This window comes from Sus scrofa, chromosome 6 (assembly GCF_054392235.1).
Source record: "Sus scrofa isolate SSC_HxYL_T2T_F1_AM1 chromosome 6, Sscrofa_HxYL_maternal_Yorkshire_Landrace_v2.0, whole genome shotgun sequence".
Lineage (NCBI taxonomy): Eukaryota > Metazoa > Chordata > Mammalia > Artiodactyla > Suidae > Sus > Sus scrofa.
This window is the reverse complement of record NC_139388.1, coordinates 172,059,866-172,075,024: the sequence shown is the minus strand read 5'-3', so window position 1 is coordinate 172,075,024 and position 15,159 is coordinate 172,059,866. Positions and strand designations below refer to the sequence as shown.

The following is a 15,159-nucleotide window of genomic DNA, read 5'->3' as shown; positions in this document are numbered from 1 at the left end:
GCCCTGTTCTGCCTACTGAGCTTCGTGCCCCAGGCACAGGCTGGGTGGCATCATCTTCCATCGTCTTCGAGGAGGTTTCCTAGTGGCGTTCTCTTTCCTCCCTCCGACCAGGTCCAAACCAAGGTCTTCGCCCTGCCCAGGCCCCTCTTCTCTGCCCAAGCCCCCCAGACAGCTGACCTTTCCTCAGCCTGTGCTGGGAGCTGCTCATTCAGACATGAGCTCACACCCGACTGAAGGGCCAGCCGCAGCTTAGCGAGGCCCACGTGGGGCCTAGAAGAAGCCCCCTCGGGTTGGGGAGAGCTTCCTAAAAGCTCTGCACCTGGAGGTCCCGTCGTGGCTCAGTGGTAAACGAACCCGACTAGCATCCATGAGGATGCGGGTTCGATCCCTGGGCCCACTCAGTGGGTTGAGGATCCGGCGTTGCCATGAGCTTCCATGTAGATCGCAGATGCAGCTTGGATCCTGCATTGCTGTGACTGTGGTGTAGGCCGGCAGCTGTAGCTCTGATTCGACCCCCTAGCCTGGGAACCTCCATGTGCCATGGGTGTGGCCCTAAAAAAAAAGCAAAAATAAAAAACCCCTCTGCACCAGCCCCTTGCAGAGCAGGCTCCCGCCCTCCGGGCCAGGCCTCTAAGCCCAGTCCTGAGCCTGGCAGCAGGGACTTGCGTCCTTTCTGTGTCACTTAGTCTTTAGTGGCGAGTGGGACTAGTGACTAGTGGTCAGGGGAGGCTCACCTGTCCTGGGCTTTGGGTCGAGCCCCAGGGAGCCGAGCCGGGCCACCTGGTCCCCTCTGCATCATCGCTGTGGCTTGGGTTACCGCCACAAGGGAGAGGGAGCCAGTTGGGAGGAGGGCTGTGACCTCGGCTCAGATATCAGCCCCGAGCATCCCTCCATATGCATCTTGAGCTCTGGGGCATTTCAGTCACACCATTTCGCTGACCGGGCAGATCTGCCGGGTGGCCGTTCAGAAAAACAGTCCTGGGCAGAGACAGCCCGGCCTGCAGCCCCCTCCCCCGGACCCCTTCCCTCCCCCCCAGGTCCCTTGTCCCTTCTCCCCATCCATGGTCCCAACAAAAATAAGCATGCACACAAATATTTAATGGGAAGGCAGAAATGAGTTTCTAAATATTCCGGGGGGATTTGCCGGGCTGGTAATTTGTTTGGCGCTGATAATTACATCTTACATTTTTCCAGCTTTACTTAAAACCGTGTGCCGAGTGCGCCGGCATTTAATTACTGCTCTGCGGCAGCCACAAGGTTATTTATTAAAGAGTTATTTTATCTTGATACAGTGAATCCTGCCCCTCATCCCCTCCTTAATGTTGTGTTATTTTCATCAGGGAAATTTCCGCGAGTGAATGCAGATTGCGGGGCTGCCTCCTCCCTGCGATTAGGCTGTCACTCCGCTGAATGCTGATGCCTCCAGGCGCCGCGCCGCCCTATTATAGGGGGTTGTCAGCTCAAATAATTAGACTTAGAAGTTACAGCTGAAATATAATCCAGAAATGGCAAGGCCCTGTTTTGGAAATTGTCTATAAAGTGTCAGCACTAAGGATGCACGGGGAACGGTAATAGACCGGCATTGTGGGAGCACAAGATTAGACCCTACGTGCATTTTTCCCGGCTCTGGTTTCCCTTCCCTGCTGTTGCTTCTGTCAGTAGACTGAGTCCAGGGTGAGTCCTGCTCCTGCTGGAGGCCCGGCGCCTGTGACAGCAGGAGGAATGGCGGTGGGGCCCCTGCAGGGAGGCGCCAGCCACCCCTGACTCTTGGCGTGGGGCTCCGGGTGGGACCATCCGGGCAGGGCCAGGTTGCGAGGCCCCGTGGGCACGTGGGATCCCAGGAGGTCGTCTCTCGCCTCTGTCGCCCCCACCCCTTCTCCGTGGACCTGCCCTGATCCTCCTCATCCTGTGGGGAGGATGAGTCTGAGCTGCGGGAAACTGCATCCAGCTCCTTGTGTGTGGCCGCAGCTCAGGGTCATTCTGAACCTCTCAAGGGTGGCCCCACGCCAGGGTATGCCACCCAGGAGTCCCCAGGCTCGAGGCCCTTGCCTGGCGCTCGGAATGACCCCAAGGGTTGCAAATGACCTCTCCCTCGTCCTTCCCCTCCGGGAGTCTCCCTTCCACCTGCATCTGGGAGGGAGAAATAAAAGTGAAAACACCACTCTTCTCGCTGGCAGCTCCCCTCGGGCCTCCATGTCCTGGCAGCGGCACAGAGGGCGTTGTCCTCCGGGACTGTTTGAGATCAAGCCTGGGCAGTTTTTTGCACTACTTAAGTTGGTGCCCAAGCTTTATTGGCCACAGACCTTCCTCCTTTCCCTGGAGCTCTTTGCTCTCATGTCCAGGGACCCAGTCAGGTCCCAGGCTTCTGCCGCTGACCACAGACGGGCACGTCTGCGTCTGTGACCTGAGACAGGCTGGAGACCGTCCTTACACCGCCTGGAGAGGATCACCGCCTGCCTCGGCTCACCCGGGGGGCGGGAGGCTCAGAAGCTCCCTCGTGGAGCCTCCTGGGTCTCCTCTCTCCACCCCGGGAGCCGGGGCTCAAAAGGGTGTGAGCTTTTCCGCACGCAGACCTACTTACGCCTAGTCTGTGTGTGAACTCAGGCACACTCCTCAAACTGTCCGTCTCCAGACGGGTCCCTCATCTGGAACTTCACTGGGAGAGGTTAACATCTATAGCGTGGAAGCTTTCAGTGCTTAGGAGGAGCAAGAGCGATTTCCTTGGCGTTCCTCTTGTGGCTTAGCGGGTAAGAACCAACTCGTAGCCATGAGGATGTGGGTTGGATCCCTGGCCTCGCCGCGTGGGTTAAGCATCCAGCGTTGCCGTGAGCTGTGGTGTAGGTGGCAGAAGCCGCTCAGGTCCGGCGTTGCTGTGGCTGTCGGGTAGGCCGGCAGCTGTAGCTCTGATTTGACCCCTGGCCTGGGAACCTCCACAGGCCGCAGGTGTGGCCTTAAAAAAAAGAAGGAAGAGTTCCCTTTCCCAGACCTGTTTAGAGGCCCGTGAACAAGAAGTAGTCAGGTTAGGCTGCTCCACTGTGCCTTTCTGTTCGAGCCAGGGCTCTGCTGGACCCCTGCCTGTCTGCGCCTCTCCCCTGTGGCCTGCGCCACTGTCTGTGCCTCCTGGCTTCACCCTTGTGCCCTCTGGGGGGAGTGCTCAAAGGAGGCTCTTTGTTGTGGCTTCCTCCTGCCAACTGTGCCCCCCGAGATCCACCTGTTCCCTGCCACACAGCACTGCTCCACCTGAGATGTGCTGTTGTCATGCAGTGTAGACTCAGCTATAGGACAGATAACAGAAGCCCGCCTCCGTGAGCTAAAGTGAGACAAGGAGACTCCTGTCTTAGCACGCTAAAAATGTAGAGGTCCGTTTGCTGTCAGGCGGGCAGGATCCAGATATTGCAACAGTTTGGTCGGGTATTCGTCTATCTCTAGCTCAGCTCAGCCAATAACTCCTTGTTCCCAAGCCGGTCCTCTCATGTGGTCACAGGTGGTCCCCAGTTCTTCTAGGTTCCTAAGCCGTAGTAGAGAGAAAAAGTCACTTTTCTAATTTTTTTTTTTTTTTCAAAAGTCCAAAGGCTGTGTCTTAGCCAGATCTGGGTCACATACCCCACAGACAAGAGATGCAGATGAGGGTGCCAGTTCCTGGAGAAGGCAGAACACTGGGTGCCCACTTCTCCCTGAGATCCCAGTGAGCCTGGGGCACAGAGGGGCTGGGTCATGCCCGGCCCACTAGGGCACTGGCCGTGTTTTGGTCCTGAATAGAGGCCTCCGTGGGAGGCAGTGTGGGCAGAGTTGAGGCAGGAGCTGAAGAGTCGTTGGGGACCCACACGGGAGTTCTTGACGGGGGTGATATGAGCAGGTCTGGGTTTGTGCCGGCTGTTTGCGGACGGCCAGCTACAGGACTGGGGGACCCGAGGACGACGAGGCAGGAGGAGCAGTTGAAGACGGGAAGGTGGTGGCTTGGACGTCAGGGGTGGCAGTCGCCTTGGAGAGAAATCAGTGTGTTGGAGCTGTTTTGGGGGCGCCTTGGCAGACCCTGGGGATTAGCTGGATGTCTGGTCTCGGGCGGCCTCTTCGACCCCTGTGTAGTGAGGTCATATGTTGGACCAGGTGGTGTCCGCAGTTCCTTCCGCCTCTGGTTCTGTGCCTTTCGGCTGTGCGAGCAGCAGGCTGGCACCTGTGGTAGAGGTGCTCCCGATGTGGCACCATGGGTCCTTTGCATGCCTGGAGTCCCCCGCAAGGGTCCTCAGAGACCTGCGCTCTGAGAGGTCCCTTCTGGGCTCTTAGCCTCACTGCCTGCCTTTTCCAGCCCTGTGCTCAAGGGTGCCCAGAAAGACACACCCCAGCCTCGGCCCACCAGCTGCATGCCCCGTCTGCATGCCAAGCATGCCCACCCATGGCTAGGTCCTGCCTGCCTTCCCTCCCTCTGCACGTCCTGAATGTCTGTGCCAAGCTTGCGACTCTGGCCGGGGGTGGGGCGTGAGGGGTCCAGGCTGCACCTTGGACTGAGAAGCTCAGAGTAGCTTCCGACCCCAGGAGCCCAAGGCTGGAGGTTGTGGGCGCAGCCACGCTTCCCCTTGAGATCCTTGTTCACTGGAGCCGAAAGCCACGTGCTCGGCGCCCTCATCATGTTACTGCCATCGTCATGCCCATCCTGCCCGCGGACCACGGCCCTGGCCCGCCCCTGCCCAGTCTCTCCTGGAGGCAGCCCCTCCTCTTGGGTTCTCAGGCTGTGCCGTGAGCGGGACTGAGGTCCCGGCGGGTGGTCATGCCGCTGCCCTCATCTCTTCCCCTCGGACCATGGCCTGGAGGTGGAGGCAGTGGTTCCAGAGAAGGCGGCTGGGTCACTTCTGGGCTGACCCCCTGCCCTGCCCCAGTCATGCTCTGAGGACCCGCCACCTTAGGATGCCTGGGTCTCTCGCTAGTGCCCAGCCAGCCCCGGTGGAGGCCCTTGGCACGGGTGGGGTCAGGCGCAGGGGCGGGCCCTGGAAGGCGACCGAGGCTGTGGCCCTGATGAGACCTGGGCCTTGCCCTGAGTCCCCGTGTGACCCCGGGCCTCAGTTTCCTAGGCTGTAAAATGGGAGCGTGGTTGTGGAGTCTCATGTTTCAGACGGTCCCTGAGAGCGGGCGCTCCTGGCCCGAAAGCGGGGTGGGAGGCGGTCAGCCGCGGCCCGGGGACTCGCCCTGCCTGTCTCTGAGGTGGGTTTGGCTCTGTCGAGAGGGGCTTCCTGGATGAGGGGCCCCTGCCCTTCCATCCCCGCGTGCGTCCTGCCCGGCCTGTGAGCGCCTCTCTCCCTCCTCCCGCAGTGCGCCGCGTGGCTCCGCGTTTCTCCATCCCTCCCAGCAGCCAGGAGGTGATGCCAGGCGGCAGCGTGAACCTGACGTGCGTGGCCGTGGGCGCGCCCATGCCCTACGTGAAGTGGATGGTGGGGGCCGAGGAGCTCACCAAGGAGGACGAGATGCCGGTCGGCCGCAACGTGCTGGAGCTCAGCAACGTCGTGCGCTCCGCCAACTACACCTGCGTGGCCATCTCCTCGCTGGGCATGATCGAGGCCACGGCCCAGGTCACCGTGAAAGGTGAGCGCCCTGCCGGCACACCCGCCCTGGCTGGTGGCCTTCCCTGTAGCAGCGCATGTGGCCGGCGAGCGTGGCCCCCAGGGCACGGGCGGGGCGGAGGATCGGTCCCGTCCTGGTGCCCGGCTCTGGGGTCCTCCTGGCCCCCAGCGCTGGAGGGAGGGGGTTCTCACAGCCTCCGTCTTAATACGCAGAGCTGACAGGCCCTGGGGGCCTGCGGGCAGACGCCGGGCTGGTGAGTAAGCACGGGGCGCTTTGTTCAGGCGAGGTGTCCCCCTGGGAGGTGGGTGCTCTCGTCGTTCCCATTTTATAAGTTAGGAAACTGAGGTGCAAGGTACGTGATGGAGCAGGGCCTCGAACCCTGTTTCTACCGCACACCCCTCTGACTGCTCCCTAGCACCAGACCCTCCACCATACAAGCCTCATGGCAGGAGGGATGGGGAATGGCAGCCAAGGTGGGTGGCTCTCCCTGCGCGGACCCCTGGGACAAGCCACATGCAGGGCAGAGTCCTTGGGGCACCGGCTTCCACTCTCCCCTCAGACCCATCCTCCGTTCTGCAGCCTCAGTGATCTTTTTATTTATTTATTTATTTATTTATTTTGCTTTATTTTATTTTCTTTTTTTTTCTTTTCAGGGCTGCGCCTGTAGCATATGGAAGTTCCCAGGCTAGGGGTCACATTGGAGCCACAGCTGCCCGGCGACACCACAGCCACAGCAACGCGGGATCTGAGCCTCGTCTGCAACCTACACCACAGCTCGTGGCAATGCCAGATCCTCAACCCACCGACCAAGGCCAGGGATCGAACCCGCAAGCTCATGGTTCCTAGTCGGGCTCATTTCCTCTGAGCCACCACAGGAACTCCTTGAATGATCTTGTTAAAGTGAAAAGCGGGATCGTGTTACTCCCTTCAGAGAAAGGGAAGAATGCCTTCCGGCGGCTTCCCGCTGCTCTGAGGATGCAGGCCGGGATCCGCACTGCCCCGCACCGGGCGCACTGGCACTGTTTTGCCGAGCCCGCAGCCCGCCCTCGCCAGCTCCGTCTCTCTCCGGGTCTCAGTTCTGTGATGCTTTCCCCGCGCACAGCATCCAAGGGCACCCCTGGATTTCTTCCATCTCAGCACCCTGCTTTCTGCTGTCCTTACACGTACCAGAACCATGCCTATCTCCTCACCGGTTGCTTCTTCCTCACGCTGGCGCGCGGGGGCGTGACTGTGTCAGCCCTAGCGCAGAGCCTGGCACACAGTAGGCCCTCAGTGGTTCTTTGTTGGGTGATTGGCTGTGGGCCTGAGACGTCCCTGCAATTTGAGCCACGGGGTCAGCAGCCGCGCCCCTCTTTCTCAAATCCAGGGCCATTCTCGGAGTTCCCGTCATGGCTTGGTGGTTAACGAATCCGACTAGGAACCGTGAGATTGAGGGTTCGATCCCTGGCCTTGCTCCGTGGATTAAGGATCCAGCATTGCCATGAGCTGTGGTGTTGGTCGCAGACGTGGCTCAGATCCTACGTTGCTGTGGCTCTGGCGTAGGCCAGCGGCTACAGCTCCGATTCGACCCCTAGCCTGGGAACCTCCGTATGCCAAGGGAGTGGCCCTAGAAATGGCAAAAAAAAAAAAAAAAAAAAAAAAACATCCAGGGCCATTCCCTAGGGAAGTAGCTTCCCTCTCCCAGCTCCTGTGACACATCCTTGCCACAGGTGGGCCCAGACGAGCTGCAGTGGCAGCGATCTCTGCTGCCCAGCCTCTGTGCCCCGGGCAGGCCGCCTCTGGCTCTGTTTGTTTAGCTGAGTCACCAGGACTGACGTGAGTTTCCTGGGAGTCACAGAAGTGACCTGGGTAGACCCTCAATGACCCCCTGAGCGGCCTGGCCGCCGTCCTCCACTGGGTGACCAAGGGCTTTCCGGGTCACTCTTCAGGGCGGGCCGTGGGGGCCAGCCGCTCTGGGGAGGGAGGACCGGCTGCCAGGGTCGTGACCTTGCACTTTGTCCCCAGCGCTGCCGAAGCCTCCGATTGACCTTGTGGTGACAGAAACAACTGCCACCAGTGTCACCCTGACGTGGGACTCTGGGAACTCAGAGCCTGTGTCCTACTACGGCATCCAGTACCGGCCAGCGGGCACGGAGGGCCCCTTCCAGGAGGTGGACGGCGTGGCCACCACCCGCTACAGCATCGGCGGCCTCAGCCCTTTCTCCGAGTACGCCTTCCGCGTGCTGGCCGTGAACAGCATCGGCCGCGGGCCGCCCAGCGAGGCGGTGCGGGCGCGCACGGGGGAGCAGGCCCCCTCCAGCCCCCCGCGCCGCGTGCAAGCGCGCATGCTGAGCGCCAGCACCATGCTGGTGCAGTGGGAGCCGCCCGAGGAGCCCAACGGCCTGGTGCGGGGCTACCGCGTCTACTACACCCCCGACTCCCGCCGGCCGCTGAGCGCCTGGCACAAGCACAACACAGACGCCGGGCTCCTCACCACCGTGGGCAGCCTGCTGCCCGGCATCACCTACAGCCTGCGCGTGCTGGCCTTCACCGCCGTGGGCGACGGCCCCCCCAGCCCCACCATCCAGGTCAAGACGCAGCAGGGAGGTAGGCACTGGCGGGGAGGCGGGCAGAGCTGGGGCCCAGGCTGGGCAGCCCACCTCAGGCCGTGAGCTTGGGCCTTCGGGAAGGCGGGCGCCCAGTCGCTGGCAGGCTGGGTGCAGTGGGGTCGAGGCCCTGCCCGGTTACCTCTGTGCTCTGGGGGCCCTGGCGAGGCTGACGGTGCCTGGCGTCGGGGGGGTGGTTGCAGTGCCCGCCCAGCCCGCGGACTTCCAGGCCGAGGCGGACTCAGACACCAGGATCCGGCTCTCGTGGCTGCTGCCCCCGCAGGAGCGGGTCATCAAGTACGAGCTGGTGTACTGGGCGGCCGAGGACGAGGGCCAGCAGGTGGGCACACGGGGACGGCGGGAGGGGGCGCCACCTGGCCCTTGAGGGTCTGTGGGGGGCTCGGCTGGGCAGGCTTCTCTGGCTTTCCGTGGTCACGTGGGCACAGCCCCTTGAGGCTCCAGGGCTCCGGTGGCCCGAGTGGGGACAAAGTCCCTGGGTCTGTCCTGGGTCTCCTGGCTCTGTGGCTCACGAGGCATCAGCAGAGCTGTAAAGCTCGCCTGGGGCCGCGTGTCCCTGGTGTTCCCTTGGCCGCGAGGTCAGTGAGGGGCCCTTGTGTGGCCAGGTGGCCCCGTGGCATGGAACCAGCCCTGCAGCCTCCGTGTCCCCAGGGACCAGCTGCGGCCCATGTTGGGGAGCAGCCTCTGAGTGAGCCCTGAGGTCTGAGCAGTCAACGAGGGCTTCCTGCTCTTCCAGCACAAGGTGACCTTCGACCCCACCTCCTCCTACACTCTGGAGGACCTGAAGCCTGACACGCTGTACCGCTTCCAGCTGGCCGCCCGCTCCGAGATGGGCGTGGGCGTCTTCACCCCCACCGTCGAGGCTCGCACGGCACAGTCCAGTAAGTGTCTGCCGAGGCCACCGCCTGCCGCGGCCGGGCTGGGATCAGACCCACACGCACACCTCTCCCCCTTGACCGGGCGGGTGGTCAGACCCCTGGGCTCAGTCTGGACCCCAAGAGAGGGACAGGTAAGTGCCCTCCAGTCTGCGTCCAGGCGGCTGCTGCCCTCGGAGCTCCCTGCCCGGCTCCTGCCCCCACCCCCACCCCCACGCCCCCCAGGTAAGTTCTGTGTCTCCCACTCATCTCCTTCCCCCTCCTGCTCTGTGCTGGTCACACTGGCCCCCTGGGCCATCAGTGGAGGGGCCGCCATGCTCGCTGCGTCCCGGCCCTGCTGCGGAGGGCGCCCTCCCTCCCCGTGTCCCGCATCTCATCTCCATTACCTGTGTTCCTGCCTCATGCCTCCCTCCGAGAGACGTGTGTGTGCGAGCCGTGCAGTGACACCGAGCCAGCTGCACACGGCGGAGAGGAGGCCATGCGGCCCAGGCTGGGGCCGCATGGCCATCCGTGTGTTGGACTGTCCGCAGGGCCGTCTGTGCGCCTGCTCTGTGGTGTCGTGTGTTAGTCTGCTCCTGTCGGTGAGGCCGATGCTGTGAGCGTGTCTGTGTCTGAGCACCCAGTGCCGCAGCTCCTCAGCACGCGTGTCGCTGAGTGTCCCAGTCCTGTCAGCGGGCTGTAAGGCTGTTCTCAGAATGGGGGCCCAGCAAGTGCATCTCGGGGTATCTGCAGCTCTCCCAGGGACAGACCATGAGCCCATTGCTGTCTGGACGCGCGGCCACAGCGGGCCACTGTCTGCAAAGCTGTATGTGGTAACGGGGCCGTGGGTGTGAGGCTGGTTGGGTCAGGCCATTGAGACAGCACGGTGATGACATGTGAGGCCGTCTGTGTCACATGGGGCTGTGCAGATGTGCCATGTGCGACCTGATGCTCATGGATTCACTCCATAAGCACCCACTTCACTCCTGCCCGGATCCCATGCACCTTGCAGGGCCAGCAGCACGACTGTGACGGGGCCTCTGCACACGCGGGTCCCTCGTCTGTGGGGAAGACTCGTGAAACCTGCAGTCATGCAAGTGAGCTTTTCATGACTCTGTGTCAAGTGCTGTGGAGGACACGCCGTGCGGAGATGGTGGGACGGGCACCTCCTCTGGTCTCAGGGTCAAGGAGGGCTTCCTTGGGTGACACACAGGCCCCAGGCGGGGGGCAGTAGGTACAGAAGGCCCCGAAGCAGGAAGGCACTTGGTTTTGGTCAGGGGCACGTAGCAGTCCCCTGTGGCCTGAGCAGCCACTAGACCACAGCCGTCAGGACCTTGGGGACAGAAGACAGGCTGGAGGGCTGTCTGGCCACTGCAGGCAGAGCTCGACTGGACACCGGAGACGGGTCAGTCTAAGCAAAAGACGGCTGGCGGACGCTGGCTCAGGTGAGGCGGCGGGTGACTTTGAGAGCTGCCTGGGGTGCTGCTGGTGGGCTTGGCGAAGCGCTAGGTGTGGGCGCGGAGGGAGGGGCACACTGGGGGTGGCACATGCGTGTGCTGTGTGCACCTGGGAGGAGAACGGAGCCGCTCCCGCCCGACGGGAAGTGGGACGGAGGCAGGTGCGAGGGGCGCCCCTGGCTCCAGGGCCCGCAAGCTCGGGATGCCGTGTGCCATCCAGGTGGTGATGCTTGGTGGCTGCTCATCCAGGGCCGGGGCTGCAGGTGGAGGCCTTGAGGTTCGAGCACTTCAGGAAGGGGACTGTCTTAGAGGCCAGGAGAAGAGGCTTTCAAGAGTGGACCAGAGGCGGTCGCTGAGCGGCCGGGGGGTCCGCTGGGTCTAGTGATGTGGCGGAGTGGACCTGGACAGAGTGGCGTCAGGAGCTGCAGCCGAGTGGGGGTCCTCACGGCCTGTGCGGCAGGAGCGGAAGTAAAGACGGAGAACGGGGCGGGGGGGTGCGCTCTGGGGCTGAGGAGGGGACTTTGTTTTAAGATGGGAAAATCTTTTTTTTTTTTTGGTCTTTTTAGGGCCGCACCCGCGGAATATGCAAGTTCCCAGGTTAGAGGTTGAATCGGAGCTATAGCCACCAGCCTACACCACAGCCACAGGCAATGCCAGATAAGAGCCGCCACATCTACGACCTACATGACAGTTCACGGGAAGACTGGATCCTTAAGCCACTGAGCGGGGCCAGGGATCGAACCCGCAACCTCATGGATCCTAGTCGGATTCCTGACTGCTGAGCCACAATGGGAACTCCAGGATGGGAAAATCTTGGACATATGTAAATGCTGTTGGGAGCATATCAGCAAGAAGTAGAAAATAAGAAAGTCAGAGAAAGGTAAATATCATGATAGCACTTGCAAGTGGAATCTTAAAACTGGTACAAATGAACTTTTTTACAAAGCGGAAATAGACTCACAGACTTCAGAAACAGGCTTATGGTTACCTAAGGGGAAAGGGGGGAGGGGTAAATGAGGAGTGTGGGATTAACTCTCCACACCACAATATATAAAACAGATAACCAACAAGGGCCTGCTGTAGAGCACAGGGAGCTATCGTCAGCATCTTGTAATAACCTATAATGGAAAAGAATCCGAAAAAGCAGAGATATTTCTATATATACATGTGTATAACTGAAAGACTTTGCTGTGCACCTGAACCTACCACAACATTGTAAATCAACTATACTTCAATTTTCAAAAATGTTTTTGAAAGAAAGAAAATACAGGACAGAGAAGGCTCATTGGAGACTCGGGAGGTGGGGGAGAAGGCAGAGCACCTGCCGTGGGAGAGACTGGCCTCGGGCGCGAGGGCTCACCCTCCTTGCCCGGGGAGGAAAGGAGGGACTCGGTGCCAACGCAAGACAGGCGGCGGGTTTGGCAGCAAGAGATGGAGGAGCCACTGTTGGGAGGCTTCGGTTTTCTCCAGAAAGTAGGAGAGAGGGTCACGTGCTGAGAGGAGGGAGGTGCCGGGAGCTGGAGGGCGGACGAGGCGGGAGGTATTTTGTGTAAAGTGGCAGAGGGAGCCAAGCAGAGAGCAGAGACCAGCCGACAGTGTAGAGGTCCCGGGGGAGGCCTTGGGGGTGCTTCTAGGATGCCAGGCTGCCTTGACAGGTGGCCCGTTCTACCCCACCACCACCACCCCCGTGCCACCTTGCAGAAGGTGGCAGGGAGGCTTATTCAGAGCTTGATGCAGGCTGGGCAGAGCTCAGAGAGCCAGGGGGGATGGCAAAGGAGATTGGGCTGCTGGTGAGAGTGGTGAGATTCTAAGCTGAAAACCGAGAGCAGTTAAGAACGGTGGGTCAGTGGACAAGGGCTCTGGGGGGTGAAAAGCAGGCACAGGGCAGGGGAGAAAGCTCTGGAGATGAGCGGCTTGGGAGCCAGTGGTCTGAGGGCGGCCAGAGTCATGTGGGCAGGGCTGGTGGCAGAACTTGAGATGACAAGAAAGCCTGTGTGGTGGCAGCAGAATCCTCGGAACAGGGTCTGGCAGTTTCGATGGGAACAAGGAGGGCAGAGACCCGCCTCCTGAGGCCTCAAGAGCCTGTTGGACGAGAGCACCTCTGAGAGCACTATTTTTTGGGGGGGTCTTTTTAGGGCTGCACTTGCGGCATGTGGAGGTTCCCAGGCTAGGGGTCAAATCAAAGCTATAGCTGCCAGCCTCCACCAGAGCCACAGCAATGCCACATCCAAGCCACGTCTGCGACCTACACCACAGCTCACAGCAACGCCGGATCCTTAACCCACTGAGCAAGGCCAGGGATCGAACCTGCAACCTCATGGTTCCTAGTTGGATTCGTTTCCACTGGGCCATGATGGGAGCTCCCCCAGTGGGCACTTTTTTCCAAACCTCCCCCGGGGCCTCCAGCCTCTACAGCTCAGCCAAGTACCCTGTCCAGGCAGCCACAGGCAGGGCAGACTTACAGCAGGAGAGCTGCGGTCACGGCCGCTGGAGAGGTTCTCCGTGTGTGGTTGTGGGTGTGACTCTGGTTGGGGGTAGCACGGCGCCGTACTTGTGTTTGTCTGATGTTGTGCATGTTGTGTGAGACGGTATATGTGTGTGAGGTGCTGTTTGAGCTGTGTGTGTGTGTGTGTCAGAGAGAGAGAAGAGCCTGCGGTCCAGAGGGAGCCGGGCTGTCTGGCTGCAGCGGCACAGCCTGCCTGGAAGGGCCCTGGGCTCTCCAGGCTGCACCTGCACCCAGGAGCAGCCTGCCCGCGTGAGTGTCCTGTCCCCTGTGACTGGTCGCCATGCCTCTGACCCCCCCTCCATCTGCCTGCTTCCCCCCATTTGTCTTCCCCAGCCCCCTCCGCCCCTCCCCAGAAGGTGACGTGTGTGAGCGTGGGCTCCACCACAGTCCGGGTAAGTTGGGTGCCACCGCCGGCCGACAGCCGCAACGGCGTTATCACCCAGTACTCGGTGGCCTACGAGGCAGTGGACGGCGAGGACCGTGAGCGGCACGTGGTGGACGGCATCGGCCGCGAGCACTCCAGCTGGGACCTGGTGGGCCTGGAGAAGTGGACGGAGTACCGGGTGTGGGTGCGGGCGCACACGGACGTGGGCCCCGGCCCCGAGAGCAGCCCGGTGCTGGTGCGCACCGACGAGGACGGTAGGCGGCGCCGAGGGGGGAGGGCAGCCACCCGCCTGGACCCCAGCCCGCCGGCGCCCGGGCCCTGGCCTCCCGCGAGCCCAGAAGGACGCATCGTCCCTCTGGTGCTGGCTCAGGGGCCCAGACCGGGGAGATAGAGCTCGTGGGACAGCGTGGGCCCACGTCCCAGCCGGGGGGCTTCCCCAGGGCGGCTGGAACCTTGAAAGGCTACAGCCAAAGAAGCAGCCCCACCTGGGACCCGAGAGGTGGAGAACTGGGCGGACAGGCGCAAGAGGCCCTCGGCAGAGTCAGCGAGACTGCCTTGGCTACACGGGGTGATGTGGGTCCAGGGGGAGGTGGGCAGGTTGTGCGGACGTGGGGTGGTCGAGGCCTGGTGCCCCACCTCCACCTGTTCCCCAACTCTGCCCTCCCCGCCAAGTGAGGTAGTGCTGGGCCAGAGGGCCCGCGGGGTCCCGGGCTCTTCCCTGTGCCAGAGGGAGGCTTCCGTGTTCCTGGCCAGGGCACGCGGTCCCAGGAAGCTGCGTCAGGGCCTGTCCCGGGGCAGCAGGGTGTCCACCCGAGCCCGGACCCTACCACGCGCCTGACTTCCGTCTGCACCTCGTCCCCAGTGCCCAGTGGGCCACCGCGGAAGGTGGAGGTGGATCCACTGAATTCCACGGCTGTGCGCGTCTCCTGGAAGCTGCCCGTCCCCAGCAAGCAGCACGGCCAGATCCGAGGCTACCAGGTCACCTACGTGCGGCTAGAGAACGGCGAGCCTCGGGGCCCGCCCGTCATCCAGGACGTCATGCTGGCCGAGGCCCAGGTGTGCGGCTAGGAGGTGTGGGCTGGGCGGGTGGGCGAGGCCGGTATTCCCACTTCCTCTCTGGAGCCCAGGTTGGCTCCCCTCCCCTGCCTGCTCTTAGGGTCGGTGACACCAGGCTGTCCTGCTGCATTGGCTAGGGAAGTGCCGCGACCAGGAGGTTAGGCCAGGGCCCAGGAATACTCCCTCTGTCTTGGGTCTGCCAGCCCTGGTGACAGTCCCAGCCTGGCAGTCATCTCTGTGGCTCAGCTGCCAGCCCCGCCAGCGAGGCGCTCTGTCTGTGCACAGGCCCAGGCCACAGCCCCCTCAAGCCCTCCTTTGCGGTTTGCAGGAAGTGCATTCACTGTCAGGCTGGGGTTTCGAGAGGCGCCTTCCTCTTCAGCCGGGCTCGGCTGGGCCGCCGCTCCTCCCAGCCGCATCTCCCCGGCTTGGCCCTGGGCGCTGCAGGGTTCTGTGAACGGCCGGGCTGGAGTGTTGCCCTGCGCCCGGCACGCAGGCGGATGGCTCAGCCCCTGATGTTTACTGCCAAGGGCTCTCGACCTACAGCCAGTCTCCTACCTCCCTCTGTGCCCTCTGTCCTCGGCGGGGGGCGGGGGGGGCAGTGGATGATTCTGCCCTTGAGCTTGGGGTGAGGTCCCTGAGGCGTTCTCAGCGCTGCCTGGCTCTTCGGATGGAGAGCCCGGAGTCCCGGGAGGTGAGGCGAGGGGTAGCCGAGCTTAGATAAGAAGGCAGGTCTCAGGACTCCTGG

General features: G+C 62.1%; 1 protein-coding gene across 50 annotated transcripts in view; it reads left to right on the top strand.

Moving 5' to 3' along the window:
* PTPRF (protein tyrosine phosphatase receptor type F) overlaps positions 1-15,159 on the top strand; it is an 87,095-nt gene that overhangs the window by 49,314 nt on the left and 22,622 nt on the right. For 27 of the 50 annotated variants that reach the window (XM_021096868.2, XM_084965240.1, XM_021096855.2 and 24 more), the window contains 6 exons: positions 5,305-5,574; positions 7,558-8,139; positions 8,342-8,478; positions 8,893-9,037; positions 13,307-13,612; positions 14,221-14,414. In XM_021096868.2, the coding sequence (XP_020952527.2) occupies positions 5,305-5,574; positions 7,558-8,139; positions 8,342-8,478; positions 8,893-9,037; positions 13,307-13,612; positions 14,221-14,414 (1,634 nt within the window). The remainder of the gene's footprint in view (positions 1-5,304; positions 5,575-7,557; positions 8,140-8,341; positions 8,479-8,892; positions 9,038-13,306; positions 13,613-14,220; positions 14,415-15,159) is intronic. The other 23 variants (XM_021096874.2, XM_021096873.2, XM_021096860.2 and 20 more) reach the window with 1 other exon arrangement.